The sequence below is a fragment of the Carassius auratus genome, chromosome 3 (genome assembly GCF_003368295.1).
Source record: "Carassius auratus strain Wakin chromosome 3, ASM336829v1, whole genome shotgun sequence".
NCBI classification, from domain to species: Eukaryota; Metazoa; Chordata; class Actinopteri; order Cypriniformes; family Cyprinidae; genus Carassius; species Carassius auratus.
In genome coordinates, this window is record NC_039245.1 from 22,563,583 (window position 1) to 22,579,500 (window position 15,918).

The 15,918-nt window shown below is 36.0% G+C and overlaps 1 protein-coding gene across 3 annotated transcripts in view; it reads left to right on the forward strand.

Annotated features, from left to right (window-relative positions):
• LOC113051280 (serine/threonine-protein kinase LMTK1-like) overlaps positions 1 to 15,918 on the forward strand; it is a 41,647-nt gene that overhangs the window by 4,424 nt on the left and 21,305 nt on the right. For all 3 annotated transcript variants that reach the window (XM_026214901.1, XM_026214885.1, XM_026214892.1), the window contains exon 2: positions 14,436 to 14,569. In XM_026214901.1, coding sequence (XP_026070686.1) covers positions 14,436 to 14,569 — 134 coding nt within the window. The remainder of the gene's footprint in view (positions 1 to 14,435; positions 14,570 to 15,918) is intronic.

A 15,918-nucleotide genomic window follows, 5' to 3' on the forward strand; every position in this document is an offset into this window, starting at 1 on the left:
AGGTACTGTCCCCAACCGCCATGCGATGTTGCAGAGGCGTGCCAGCCAAGACAGCCCCACAACATCCAGAGACTTGAGGTACTCGGGGCGGATCTCGTCCACCCCCGGTGCCTTGCCACCGAGGAGCTTTTTAACTACCTCGATGACTTCATCCCGGGTGATGGACGAGTGCCCCTCCGAGTCCCCAGCCACTGCTTCCTCAACGGAACACAAGTCGGTGGGATTGAGAAGATCCTCGAAGTATTCCTTCCACCGCCCGACGAAAAGAAACATTTAATAAAAAAAAAAATTGTGTTTTAAATTGCAGTAAAATTTCACAATGTTATTGTTTTTCTATTTATATCATTTTTTCCCCCAAATAGATTCCAGCTTTGGTGAGCATAAAATACTACTGCTGTATGGTAGTATAGAATCATTCCAATTATCAGTCCATTTACATATGGCAGTTAGAGTTTGTTGTAGTAAACTGTTTTTATTTAAAAATAAAATGTATCACAGAACCATAATTGTTATGTTGGATCAAAATCAGAACCAGGGCCTATACTTTCCTCACTTAACCCATCCCTGTGTTTAAGGTTGTTGCGCTGAGTTTATGGATGACTATATATGAAGGAACCACATCAAAGCATTCAAAAATGGTCTGTTAGGCTAAGACGTCGTGCTTTTGTCAGAATCTGTAGTCATGCTGCATTCTGACAGTTATTTAGCATGCCTGGCTCTCAAGGTCAGGCTCTATTCATGAGTCCCATAAAGCCACATGCATCATGGATGTGGTTGACCTGGAACTGTCTGGGAATTGGGCTTTACTGCTCCCTGGTCACAACAACACAATCCTCAGACACTGTTAGAGGATGATACTTGATACTTCACTGTGGTTGTGACACTTTACTACAGTTTTATGTAAGTTTATGAGGATTTTGTTTTATCCTAGACTCTCTCAGATTCCCAGATTCACAGATTCACAACCCTTGCTCACCAATGGATCCTCTGCAGTGAATGGATGCCCCTTCAGAATGAGAGTCCAAACAGCTGGAAAAAATAACAATAATCCACAAGTAATCCACACAACTCCAGTCCATTAGTTAATGCCTTGTAAAGTGTAAAACTGTTTGTTTGTAGAGGAACATTACAGCATTTTAACTTTAGACCATCACTTCTGTTGAGTTCATAATCCATAATAATGCTTCCTCCAGTGAAATAGTCCATCTGCTGTTGTCCTGTCACATCAAAATCTCAACCCACATATTGGTTTAAAACTTTTTGGATTGTTTTAGCTTGTATTTAGTGCATATTTCCCTCCTGATTCAGAAAAGAGGACTTTTCGATGAAGAAAACAGTATTTTGGATAGAGGACTCGCATTATAGCAGAAAGCGACAGTTTGAAGTTATGCCTTAATGATAGATTTGTTTACTGGAAACACACAGCTTTTTGCTTCGTAAGATGTTAATTGATGGACAGACTGGAATCATGTAGATTACATGTAAATTATTGTGATTCTCACGGCACCCATTCACTGCTGAGGATCCATTTGTGAGCAAGTGATGTAATGCTAAATTCATCCAAATCTGTTCTTGGATGGCCTGAGAGTGATTTTTTTTTTTATCAATCCTATTAAGACAGACAGTTTGCAATTGTCACAGGAAATATGAAACAAATGTTGAATAAATATTACAATTATTATTTGTAGTAATAAAAATCATGTATTCTGGCATGTAGTGCAGTTCATTAGTTTAAATGTTGACTGTTAGTGGTTGCAAAGCGACTCACATATGCTAGTGTTTTAATATACTGTATAATGTGTAGCCGAAGCAGTCAAGCCACTGCTCATTCAATCAGAATTGTTATTTTTAAGTTGGATGCTGTGGATTTCTTCTGTATATTTAGTTTTCTTTTATCTGATGATATTTAGGTTTGAGTGTTCTCTGTTACGAACATGCTGTTTAAGCACACTTGTTAGGCTACAGTCTACAACCTCTGTTGCTTTGCTGATGAAATACCTATGAAGGACTTTATGAACATGGTGACTGAAGGTGACTGGCTTTTGTACCTGTGCTTAGAATCAGCACCATGGACAGGGGCCTGTCTGAATTCAAGATTTAATTGAAAATCATGGTGATTCGCTGAAGTTCAGAAAGTCAACAGAATGCAATTCAACAGCTCAAAGCCATATTTCAGGCCTCTTCAGAACCATAACATCACAAGATTTACAACCAGTGCCTGAAGTTTGAGCTATTTCTTTCCACACTTTTAAAAAAGGTTTGTCGCTAAAAATCTAAAGGAACCATTCAAATTTGTTTGACTGAATATTGCAGTATTAATTATAAATATATTATATTATATCAGTGCATCTGTAGTTTCTTTGGGCTAGAGATCTACTTGCGTTTTTTTTAAGCACCGGCAGTTTAGATGGATATCTACAGAAACACAGAACTTAAAAAGATTCTTCAACAGCATCTTTTGAAGATCTTCTATGATATCGGGTCATAAATCTGTTTTTTGAACCTTATGGAGTTCATGTGCAGTAGAAATGTGAGATTTTCTGGAGAAAAACATGTCCTAAGATAGGACTCTTAGGCAGTTGTTCAGGAAGAAACCATGCTGCCTTTGCTGTCCTTCTGGCTAATGCAGATATTGTTTCCTGACAGTGCTGGACAGATTTCATAAATCAAACTTTAAGCCAAGTAACACAAGGCTCTGAGGCACTAGTCAAACAACAATACTTGGAGCGGAGCATCAGAGACACCACAATACTTTAATCCAGCCCAGACAACATTCTCAGAGTTAATTTCTGGTAAGATAAGTCTTAGTCCACTAAGTAATTTCGGTCACACTTTATTTTAGGGTCCGGTTCTCACTATTAACTAACCATTAATTATGACTTTTGCCTCAATTAACTCCTTATTTGCTGCTTATTAATAGTTTATAAGGTAGTTTTTAAGTTTAGGGTATTGGGTAGGATTATGGGTGTCATGCATTATATGTACTTTATAAGCACAAATAAACAGCCAATATGTTAATAATAGACATGCTAATAAGCAACTAGTTATTAGTGTGAATTGGACCCTATACTAAAGTGTTACCGTAATTTCCATTATAGAAACAAGAGAGCAATTTTCCCAGTGCATTGCATTTGGATATACTTTTTAACCCTGTCTTAACAAGAAGATGAGTTTTTGTACAGACTGCTATCTCTCCCTTCCCTAACAGATACTTATATAGTTGAATTCACTCGACCGCCTCAGGAGAGTTCATGCAGTGTTTATTGCACCACCTCATCCTGACCTCGTCTGGATGAATGCCGTGAATGCTGCATGCCGCGTGAGGTCTTTAGTCTTGTAGTGTGTCCACTGAGCATATGTGCATGTTGTGCATTAGAGAAGAACTGTCATTAGTCAAAATAAGGAACTACACAGGAAAGCGTGTCTCTCTTTTGATGAGAGAGATCTTGAGGCTGAGAGGAAGAGGCATTATGTTCTTATTTAATGGTAGATAGTCATATCTGTGGTGAGGGTTTCCTTGTATGATGTTCGTATGATCTATAGGTTTTTAGAAAAAAAAAATTATGTTTGTATTTCAACATTTTCTGATGGCATGTAGCTTAAGTATATTCATTGGCATTTAAATTAGCTAGTTATTATGTGTGTGTGTGTGTGTGTGTGTGTGTGTGTGTTGTCATTGGATGTTGTTCTCTTATCTGTGTCAGACATGTTGTTACTGAGAGGGAATGGTTACAAAAAAAAAAAAAACATTCTCCTTCCTGAATGTGTATCCACACACACACACACACGCACACACACACACACACACACACACACACACACACACACACACACACACACACACACACACACACACTTTAGTGAAACACATTAGTGTTCTCATAAGTGTTTCTGTGGGGGCATGAAATGAGCGGCAATGCAAAGATACCCGGCACTAAAACTTAATGACTTTGAGTAATTAATTATTAATTATCTAGGGAATAAGTCAACCTAACAAAGCTAGGGCTCTGGTCAAAGGATCTATTCCAAAACCTAGTGAGCTATAACATAGACAGCATTTATAGGCATCATACTGTAAATGCATTGCCGACACAAAGTCAGTTTCAAACAAAATAATAAATTTTCCTTTACCAAATTGTAAAGCAGTGTGACATTAATCATTCATTACAGAAGATAGTGAAGAAAATACACCCAAAAAGAAAATAATTATATATTTTTATATTTTTACAATTAATTCAATTCCAAAAAATTATTGATCAAAATATTTAGTCTAATTAATTTTAAATGGCCACAGAGTGAACTGATTTTCCTCTGATTTTTTTCTCTGATTTTCCGGACTTTTGTATTGTGCTGTTAGCTTAATAACATACCTCATCATGGTAATGCCAAATTCTATTGAAATCAGTCGAGTCGAGTTTCTTTCTTCTGCTGAGAGCAAAAGATATTCTGAAGAATGTTTGTAACCACAGAGTTGATGGTAGCCATTTACTTCCACAGTATTCATTATATCCTTTCAATGACTGGAGTGTTTACAAGAATTTATTCACAACCAGTAGATGTAAACAGCTCTAGAAGTAAAGCTTATGAGATGGAGCATTTAAGATTGCTTGCTCCCCATCTCCCGTCAAGCCCCTTTGATTACTGTGCTTACGAGAACTATGGGTTGCCATCTGTGCTGAACTAGTGGTTCGATGCTTTACATTCAGTGAAAAGAGCCACTTGCTGTTTACCCTCCACCCTCATTTAACCTTCACCAAGAAACATTCCTTCATCGGATCACTGTGTCTTCATTCTCTCAGGCGCTTTAACAGCCAGTAATTTGGCAATATATTGCTCTCTCTCTCTCTCTGTGGGTTTTGTCGTATCACTCACTCAATGGTTGACAGAAGGCAGCTGTCAGCATCAATTCTTCTCTAGGGCAGTGAAAAAACCACATCACTTTTCCAATGAATCAACACCGACTGTTTAATGAAATTAATGTTTTCTTTTTTCTTGTTTACTCGTGTGTTTGTGTGTATTTCTGCATAAGCTGTGATAAGTCTCTCTCCTGAAATCTGGACAGTTTTCATATGTTCTACAATGATTGTGGTGAGAAGTCTGTGCAAATATGATTAAATGTGTTAAATGGAGTGGAGCTTAATACTTCATGGATATTACAGAATCATACAAATAGCACTGCATTGGAAACTCATCTCACAATTGTTTCCACTAGAGCTTGCAAATTAGCCAATTGCAAAGCTAACTGCATGAGAAATAAATGAAAGCAAAGCACATATAAAAGTGTATTAAAATGAAAGGGGTCATATGATGCTGCTGAAAATAACATTATTTGGTTCAATTGAATGTTTACGTGGTTTAAGTTAAAAAAAAACATGTTATTTTCCACATACTGTACATTATTCTTTCTCCCTGCCTACTGAAATGCATCGATTTTTACAAGGCTCATCGGTCTGAAAAGCTAGGTGTGCTCTGATTGGCCAGCTATCCAGTGCGTTGTGATTGGCCGAATACCTCAAGTGTGTGACGGAAATGTTACGCCCCTTAACATATTGTAATGCCCTGTCCGGCCGGAGCGATGAGACATAAAACCCATTATAAACATGATATAAACATTTCTAGTTGTGTCCTCTTTTGGAAGGCCAAACTAATTAGTTTTGCTTTCTCAACAAAACAGCGTCACACACCACATCCTTGAGTGAGCAGAGGCTGGAGGCCTAGAGAAAGCTGTGACCTAGAGTAAGTGGAGGCCAGCTTGAGTGAGCAGAAGCGGGCGGCTTGGGAATTGCGCGGCTGGTGGATTCTACTAAGGAGCGTCCATTGGGCTTGTGGCAATCACATGTGATGACCCTGGGCTGGACTCCGCTTTATCCACGGTGAAAGCCGATCTGGCAATCCAGAGTGCAAAGTTGATGCATTTCCTCAGCGACCAGTACGGATCAGCCCCAGGCATGACGAAGCGGATATCGTTCTCTTTTGGAAGACCAAACAAAGTAGTTTCACTTTCATAGTGAAACACAAAGTGTCTAAATGACATAGTGGTGGCGGCAACAACAATACTACAACGAGAATAAAAGGTATAAAAGGCCTTCTTTCTTTGACAGGACATAGCGTTATGCGCGTTATACGCGTTATCTTCCCACACATTGACGTAGAGATCTGGGCGCATGTTTTGGGGGGTGTGGATGAGTCTTAACTTTTATAAAGAATTTGGATTGAGACTTTAGTTTACAGATCTACTTTATGCACCAAGACCTTGTAACACTCCAAAGATAAAGTAAAAATCGAAATTACATCATATGACCCCCTTTAAGTAAATTTTCACCAGTGTTAAAATTCTGGCTGTTTCCAAGTAGCAGATTGATTATTTTCATGTTAAAGAGGCTGTATGTAGAATTCAGAAACCATTGTTATTAGCGACACCGGTGGCTGTTAAGTGAACTGCAGAATTTGCAAATGCTTATTTAAAATATTCAGTAGTCTAAACGTGATTCAGTGGCCCACTATACTCACAGCAAAGTTATTTTCCATTATTTTCTTAGAATTAAATTTATTATTAATGTTTATTTATTTTTTAAGTTGGAACTACCCTTGCAGCAATACACTGTTAACAAACATTCAGACACGATTCACACTGCTGAGAGTGACTTTTAGATATTTAGAACACATGAGATTGGTGAGAAAGCAGCAGTTATGAAAGCATTTAATCATAGCTATGTGGATATGTTTGCACCAGCTCTGCAGTTCACCAGCATCATGTGAACAGATGAGGTCATTAAGGGTTTATTCTATGTTGTCGAAAGAAATAAAGAACAGCACAAAAAACTAAAATAATTAATTTTAAATGCGCTGTAGGCAGTTCCAAAAAGGCCAAACTGGGACAAATGTGAATCACTCCCCCCATCCCACCCCATACTAGGCCCAATATTCTTCCCTAAATGTCACTGGTCCTATTTTCCCGTTGTCTCAGCTAGAGTCTGGTGCACTCTGCTCTACATCAGTGTGTAAAGGTCAATACTGTTGTGAATTGAACGAGTACCTCCACTAGCGTTCCAGTGCTTATCGTTTATTCTCTTATTCCCAGTGATACAGGCTTATCCACCGAAGCAAATGGAGCCGGATCTTGTTTTTCAGAGCGAGAGAGGGGAAGAATGTGCTGCCTGTGCAGATGACCCCAAGCAACATTGTCTAAAGAATAATGTTTCCTGTCTGAAACTGTTTTGTAGTTTTTTTTGTGATTAACAAAAAATATTAAAAATAGTTTTGGCTAATTTAAATAAAGATGAAATAGAATAAAATGAATTATTAAATAATAATAAATAAAAAAAACAGTTAAAAAAATTTGAAAAAAAAAGAAAATAAAAATGTTTAAGTAGAAAAAAACTTTAAGTAGATGTACTAAAATTGTCGTTTTTTTGATTAACAAAAATTATAAAAAAAATTTTTTTGCTAATTGAAATAAAGATGAAATAGAATAAAATTAATTATTAAATAATAATAAAAAAATAGTAAAAAAAATTTAAATCTAAAAAATCTAAAAACAATGAAAATAAAAAATGTTTAAGTAGAAAAGAAACTTTAAGTAGAAGTACTAAAATTTACAAAAAAATAAAGCTAAAACTGAGTTTAGCTAAAGTCAAACTACTATATATATATATATATATATATATATATATATATATATATATATATTTATATATATATAAAAAAAACTAACTCTAGCCCTAACCCAGTTCAAAAGATTCATAAACACTATAATAGTATATAAATAACAAGTATGCAACCCTCACTACCTGGAGTTTTTTTTTTCAGTAGTGTCAAGATTGGCACAACACGAAGTCTGCAAAGCTGTCAGCAGCTGGTCACAGATGTGAAAGGCATTGTGGGTTTTTATATGCGTGCCTTTAAAGTGCACAAACAGGAGGGAAAGAACAGCTCAGCTGGAAACTTATGCTGTGCTGAGGCAGGAGGAGAAAGAGAAAAACAGAGAAAAACGGGAAGAAAGATGGAGGCTAAAAATAGGGACACAGGTGGCCCTCCCTCCCTTCTGTGCTTTCTTCCTACTAGGCATCAGCGGGATTGTTAAAATTCACTCTCTCGCAGACAGTGTCCACTCCTAGCAGAGGATGAGGTGATGACTTATTGATGCCCCAACAATGTTGTGCCACAGCTTCATAAAGCCCAGCTCTCGCCCCAAAGGCCTCCTGTCTGATGAGTTTTGGAATGAATGTCCATGCCTGAAGGTCTTTGGGGAGTCATATGTCTTTTGGACAACACCTATTACTGAATTTCAAGGTTTCTTTTTAAACATTTATCTGCAGAGAGGCAGAGTGTACCAAAGACATGCAAAAGAGCTGTTTGAAGAGTGGCAACAGTGGGGTACTTAAAAAGGCAGGACTAAAAAAAAAGTCCCAGTGGTGCATTTTATTGTAAAGTAAAGTTTATTCATTCTTGTTTACTCAATATATTCTGCCTGCTTCACCTGCTAACCTCTTGTTTGATAATGTTCTGGAAAATGGATCACAGTCTACTTTTTTCTTCCTGTTTTTGATTTGCAGTTTTGTACTCTGTTAAGTTAAAATCACTTGCTGCTTCAATCCCAGTTTCAGTAAATCAGCGTGACTTGCTCATTTCCTCTTTTCCTGCTTCGCTTCTTACCCTAAAAATTCAACATTGTTTTTTTTTCTAAGATAAAATGTGGCCATGTAATAGTAATATTGTTGTGGTGTTTACATATAGGAAATTATGCAAAAATCACCTAGTTGTTGCTTTCCCCTTTTGCAATTGGGAGATATAAACTAGTAGATTATATATATATATATATATATATATATATATATATATATATATATATATATATATATATATATATATATATATACACTTGTTTTCAGCAATGGTGCATTAAATTGATCAAAAGTCACAGTAAATACATTTATAATGTAACACAAAAATATTTTATTTCAGGTAAATGCTGTTCTTTTGAACCTTCTATTCATCAAATGATCCTGTATCAATGAATAATGCCTACCACAAAAAAAAAAAAACAATAAAAAAAAAAAAAAAAAAAGCAGCACAACAGTTTTCAATATTGACGATAATACGAAATGTTTCTTGAGCATGGAATCACCATATAAGAACGATTTCTGAAAGATCATGTTACACTGAAGTTTTGACATCACAAAAAGAACTTGCATTTTAAAAGGGTCCTTTTATGCTTTTATACAATGTCTTGAATTTGTTTTGGGGGTGTACTAGAACATGCTCTCATGGTTCAAATTTTTTTTCACATATTTAACATTATTACAATACCTTTCTCCCCAGCCTGGCACAAGCAGCTCGATTAGAGCCGGTGTTCTGTCGATTTGTCCTACGCTGTCAGATTTTCCTACCTCCCACTAAAACAGTTAGTAGTACAATTCGACAACGAAACATGCTACTGTAAAGTTATGGTTTATTAACGTCTACACCTACCACAACCCTAATCCTACCCTTACAGTACTGCAAATACAGTAATTATGTGTTATATTCATGGTTGTAGCTAGAAGGGATACAGCTACAGGAAACCAGTAATAAATATTATTTTCTAACAATTCGATTGCATTTTTATTAAAGTCTACACCTACCCCAACGCTAAACCTACCCTTACAGTAATGCAGATACATAATATATTGTTGTTTAGCATGAGAAAAAGACGCAATATTGATGTGAGCATGCGCAGTAAACCCGGGTAGGAAAATCTGACGGGTAGGATAACATGTCAGGACACCTGTTCTGATGAAGGCCCGCCTTCCGAAAATAAAGTGTGATATGATTGGTTAGCTGTCCCAGTGCTTTATGATTGGCGAACAGCTGGTGTTTCAGTACTGCCCAGTTCTTCAGTACATTTCTTTGAGTAACATGGGTTAAAATCCCGCTCAGATTGATATGATTTTGAAGCAATATTAACACTGAAGCTCGCAGTCAGCTATGGTAAGGGGCCGAGTGCTGCCAAGCACAACACACACTGACTGGCACTGTTCATGCCATACTGGGGAGAGAGGTGTTGTTATAATTTAAAATATGTGAAAAATGTGTTTTACGAACAACTTACAGTAGTATGAGAGCCTGTTCTAGTACACCCCAAAACAAATCCAAGACTTTGTATAAGAGCATAATTGGACCCCTTTAATGCAAAAAAAAAAACACCTTTATAGATGGCAGCCAACAGACAGTTATACGTATTGCTAATATTACTTTTGTCTAAGTAACTAACACCAGATGACTGAACATGTCGACATCCAAGTTTCTAGTTTAATGCTGCAAGACCAACCCTGGTTATTGTACATATCGATCGTTTAGGTGGCGTTTCTAGATTTTTAATGTGGGAGGAAGATGTCTTAAGATAATGCTGGTTTAATATATACTGTTTCCTGTTCATTTCCCCTTTCTTTTTGTGAAGTAGTTTTTTGGGAAACCTAAATGAAAACAGCAGACTAGAAAGTGTGTTTTGGGTTCAGTAGCGAGACTCACAAAAGAAGATAAACTAGTAAGAGAATTAAGTTTGGAGGGAACCCTGTCTAATGAAATCCAATGCGAGAGGAGTGAGTCACACAGCTTTATGATGCAGTGAACAGGATGTGTCATGTCCCAGGCCACTGCTTCCCACTCCTTCCTTCCATCTATTCACTCACCCTCAACTATCCACTCATTATTATTCTCTATACACGCCACAACTCCAACTTTATCAGTTGTTGTCTGCTCGTCTTTAAAGGTGAAAGTAATTTGTGTTCCACTAGTGTTAATAAAGTATGTTCAGTGAGTATGTATGCTCATCACCCTCATGTCATTTCTATCCCATTAGAGTTCGGTTTATCTTCGAAACACATATATTAGATAATGAAAAGGGGGGATTTCTATCCCGCCACTAAAAAGTTTTGATGCTTCAAAAGTAAATAAATACATCTTAAAAGTCATGTGACGTGTTATTTACTCAGATTCAAGTGAAGACGTCACATGCATTTCCATAGAGCTTTATACAATAATAGGTAGTGTAGTGTTGTGAAGAGCAGAAGATAATAGAATCATTATTCGGATCAATTTGGTTCAGTGTTGATTCAGTTTAGTTCAGTCACAATGTCAGTGTTGCTAAGTTCATCAGTTATGAAATGTTATAGATATCTCAAATCAAAGATATCACTGAATATTAAGAGATTTTTAAACCAAGTCTATAAACACACCTAATGAACATTTAATTTAGGCTTTTATCAACATATACACATCGATAAGTTAAAATACAAAAAGTTTGTCATATATGGTAAATGGAAGCATCCATATACTATCATTATCAATGTTTAAATATGAATAAAATCCTAAACTTGAGCTTTTTGTAGCGTCAACGTTTTGGTATAATGGACTTTTTAATGAAGGGAGAAAAGTCTCACAGGCTTCATTAAAAATGTTTTCATTTTTGTTTCAAAGATGAATACAATTCTTAAGGGTTTGGAATGACATGAGACATAAATGATGATAGAATATTCATTTTTGGGTGAACTATCTCTTTTACATACCGCTTTTTGGTTATTATACCATATTGTATGCATGATCGGTCAGGTTTTCCCAAACACCCCATTTAACATTCAAACCTCAAGGAATGAATGCAATAACACCATAAATATGACATTAGTTGCATTACTATTAGCTTTGTACTTGGCGATTGGCGATTGTAATTAGGCTTCAAAATTCATAAAGTTGTGTTCTTTTCTGAAAATTGTCTTGATGAACTAAATGTTTCAGAATTATAATTATTTGTTGATCAGAGCTTATTTCCTGCAATGCAAATTCACTGTATGTCCATTAATATACCAATTCATGTTTATTGTTTCAATTATTGGGTGCTGTGTCTATGCACACATATACTATGCATACTGCATTTTGCACAAGTAGTATGAGCATGCACTTCTGAACACTTGTGTCTACATGCGACATCTTTCTCGTATTTCAAAACGACAGAGAAATGTTGTATCACAGACCCCAGGTGAACCAAACTGTGTGTTTAGGACACTGTGAGAATGCTGATGAAAGAGGGAGAGCAAAATAGAAAGAGCAGCTGTTAATGCATCAGCAGAAATGTGTCATCATTATGAGAGGTGGGGGCTGAGGAGAGATTTGACAAAAAGCGAAGTGCAATACAACATGACGGGTCAGCCAGTCAGCCTGTTACCATGGAGACGCAGGAGTGGGTGGGAGAAATGCTTTCGTGCACCTAACACGTTGCTGACTGTGTCTCTATATGTGGTGTTGTGTATACACACATGCTCCCCTGCTCCTGGGTCACAATGCCTCCGTTTCAAAACCCACTGAGTTGCCTACATACAGTAGACAGCTTTATTATGGCGTTATGGTTGTTCTCCCAATCTGAAGACTGTTAAATAACTTCTAAAAATTCAAAAACAGCAATGCATGTGTAACTAAAAGACATAAAAGACAGCTGCCTATGCAGGTATTATACAGCAGGACATCTTACTAAGTTTCGGAAAAGTGTCCATCCGAGTTCGGTTTTCTTGTATTTGTGTTTATACCATTCGCCCCATGTCTATTTTTGTTTCGAGGCACTGGCCTTATAGCCCACATGACCCCGACAGACGTCATGTGAGGAACACAGTGACATGTGTCAGCTTATCAGTAAAACGAGCCACTTCCTCCATTTCAGGACACATGGCCACTGTGGTGAAGAGTTTTGCAGATGTCCTGAGAGAGAGCACATGTCTGACAGAAGGATTACAGTGAAAGTCAGATTAAATCGCAGTAGTCCAAAATGTGACACCTGCCCCCACCGTGTCCTTGTAATGACAGAGTGTTAAAAGGTCTGAATGCTTTGGCCTGCGTCTCATCGCTTCTCCTTCATTTGCACACTAAACAATCAAACTGGGCAGCTGGGGGAGAATGTTTAAACAGCCACAATTTTACATCGAGGGACATTTCAAATTTCAGGCCCTACTTTTTTTGGGAAATAATCATTATCTGGTGCCATTTTACTATGGAATTACATTTGTTTCAATAATAATGAACGAAACTTTTTAAAACTGAACGTAACTTTTTCAGAAACTATCAAAAATATGCCATTACAAAATAAGAAAAACACTATGAAAATGAAAAAAAATTAACTCAGTCGCACAAAATCTTCAAATATGCTTCAATCTTTGTTAATGTTTTACAAAGATTCGTTTTCGCTAATCGTGATTTTGCTTACGTTTCGCAGTTTTTCGTTTGGTGTTTTGACACAAACCTCTCGTGGGGGCGGGGGTTAACAGTGATCTACTCTGATTGGATAGTGAGCTTTTGATGCTCTTGTCAAACTATTTTAACTCAAACTTAAAATAGTATAAATAAGTAGCATAAATAAAGATCGCAAAATTTGTCTGAAGCTTAGTGTTAGTTATACTGAAGTCATGTGACCGTGGTGTAGCTCGTTTATAACCTTAATTTTATTTAACTAAAATTTTTACTTTGGACGATTGTATTTAGTAAAATTAATAAAAGTTGTTTCTATTTATGAAGACTATTTGAAAGAACACTGAAGATTCATAGATGTTTGTTGGTCACACAGCTTTTTTTTTCTACATTAATCTAAAAGCTAATGAAAATCCTGTTGTCAAGCTAATTTCTGGAAGGGCCCACAAAATATGCCATCACTGCAGCTCTCTATTGTATGACTTTAGAAGACTTGTGATACAGGACACAAGTTGTATGACATTTATGAAACAATCTATGACACTAAAGCATCATCAATTAGTCAGATTATTGACTGTTTTTATAGACAGTTTAGCAGGATGTATAATTGACTAACTTTTATGGTACCTTTGTGGTGCTTTTTGTCAGTTTTGGAGTTTAACAGTGTAATGCATCCATTTCAGCATGATAAATGAGCAGCATTGGCATTCTGCAAAATACCTTCTTTTTTTGACAAGGTTTTTGATGCCACACGAGGAACAATATACTTTATCAATATACTTTAACTATATTTTCAACAATATTAATTAATATACAACTCCTTTGCAAACCCTCACATTTCCTTAATTTACTTTGTATGTTATGAAACATTTACCTGCGTTATTCACCGCCATTGTTGTCAGTTTTTTTTATGTGCCGTTTTAATGTTTTTATTTATGACATTGACAAATTTTCAGATTTCCTGTGTTTTAACTTAAATGTAATGGTTCAACTCAAGTCAATCCTGATGTCATTCAGATGTTAAAGAAAAAGTCTAAAATTTTAGGCATAAATGGGAAAATGTATCCTATAATTAACAAATGTAAAATTTGTAAAGCGTTAGAATTTTTTGAAAATGTGGATCTTTTTTTGTGCGCTAAAGGCACATAATTGACACACTTCACCTTTAAACAGTCATTTACTCTTTTAGCAGAGTTTGACACTAAATGTCTGTTTGTGCTCCCCAGGTGGCTCCCCGTTGAGTGAGCTGTCATGGCCGTCCTCTCTGGCTGTGGTGGCTGTCTCCTTCTCCGGCCTCTTCACATTTGTCTTCCTCATGCTAGCCTGCCTGTGCTGCAAGAAAGGGGACATCAGCTTCAAGGTGAGATCTCAGTCCTCATTAGTCATTTCATCCATCAAAATGGCTCTCCAAATTAAAGGAAGATGAGAAATTAATGCCTTCTCCAGTAACTCATACTAATATTTTATAGGCACGTCACTCAATTCACTCAGTCTTTTTTACAACAACCTATTATAATTTTTTGTTTGATGTCACCTTGTTTTTTATTTTTCCAGAAGTACATCATGCCATTCAGCCTGTTAGATTTGATTCGTCTTTGTAGTCTTGTATGCATGTACCAACACAGCCTTACAAAGAAAACGTCAATCTTCAGCACTTTGTTTCTGTGCAAAATGTCTTTGTGTTCCTTTTGACCTCATTTCAAGGACTAAAGGACTTTTTTGCTCAGTTTCTGTTGTATCTGCTTCCAAATTGTTCATTCTTCAAACACGTGATAACCTGAAGACAAATGAGATTTATGAAACAATCTATGACACTAAAGCATCATCAATTAGTCAGATTATTGACTGTTTTTATAGACAGTTTAGCAGGATCCTGTCTTCTCGAGCAGTATTGCATGAATGCTTTGTGGAGATGGCAGTCTCAGTGAAGATTAATCCAAGATCGCAGACAAAGCAAGAGAAATTATTATAAATCTATTTGTAAGTCATGCATTACTCAGAAGTACATGCTTATACTGATACCGTCGATGCACTGATATCAAAATTCTATATCTATAAGCCTTTAATTACTTTGATGCTTTGGTAGATATTAAAATTAGAAAGTATTTTGTAAAAACAACAACAATTGCTAATTTAAAATGCTACAAATGAATTTAGGCATCATGACATCATAATGTATGAAAATGTATTAATATTGGGATTTCGTGATATTGGGATATTTTAATAAATGAATACTTTTATTAGGCAAGGACAAATTTAAAAAGTTACAAACATTTGTGAAGTAACAATTATTTTATTTAAAATAAATGCTTTTGAAGTTTCATCAAATAATCCTGAAAAAGTATTTTTTTTTCTATTATTTTAAACACCACAGCTGTTTTTAACATTTAACTTTTTTTTTTTTTTTTTAGCAGCAAATCATCATATTAGATTTCTAATGGATCATGTGACACTGACAACTGGAATAATGATGGTGAAAATTCAGATTTACTATCATAGGAATACATTTTAAATAAATTCAAACAGAAACTATGATAAAAACAATTCTTGATATATCTCAATATTACAGTTTTACTAAAATAAATGCACCCAAACTTTTGAACTGTACTTTATATCCAGTATACGGATACAAATAACAATAAAAAATGCATTGCATCACAGTATATTTATGTTCTTCCGAGTAGTTCAGTTTTAGCTTAGCAGCATGCT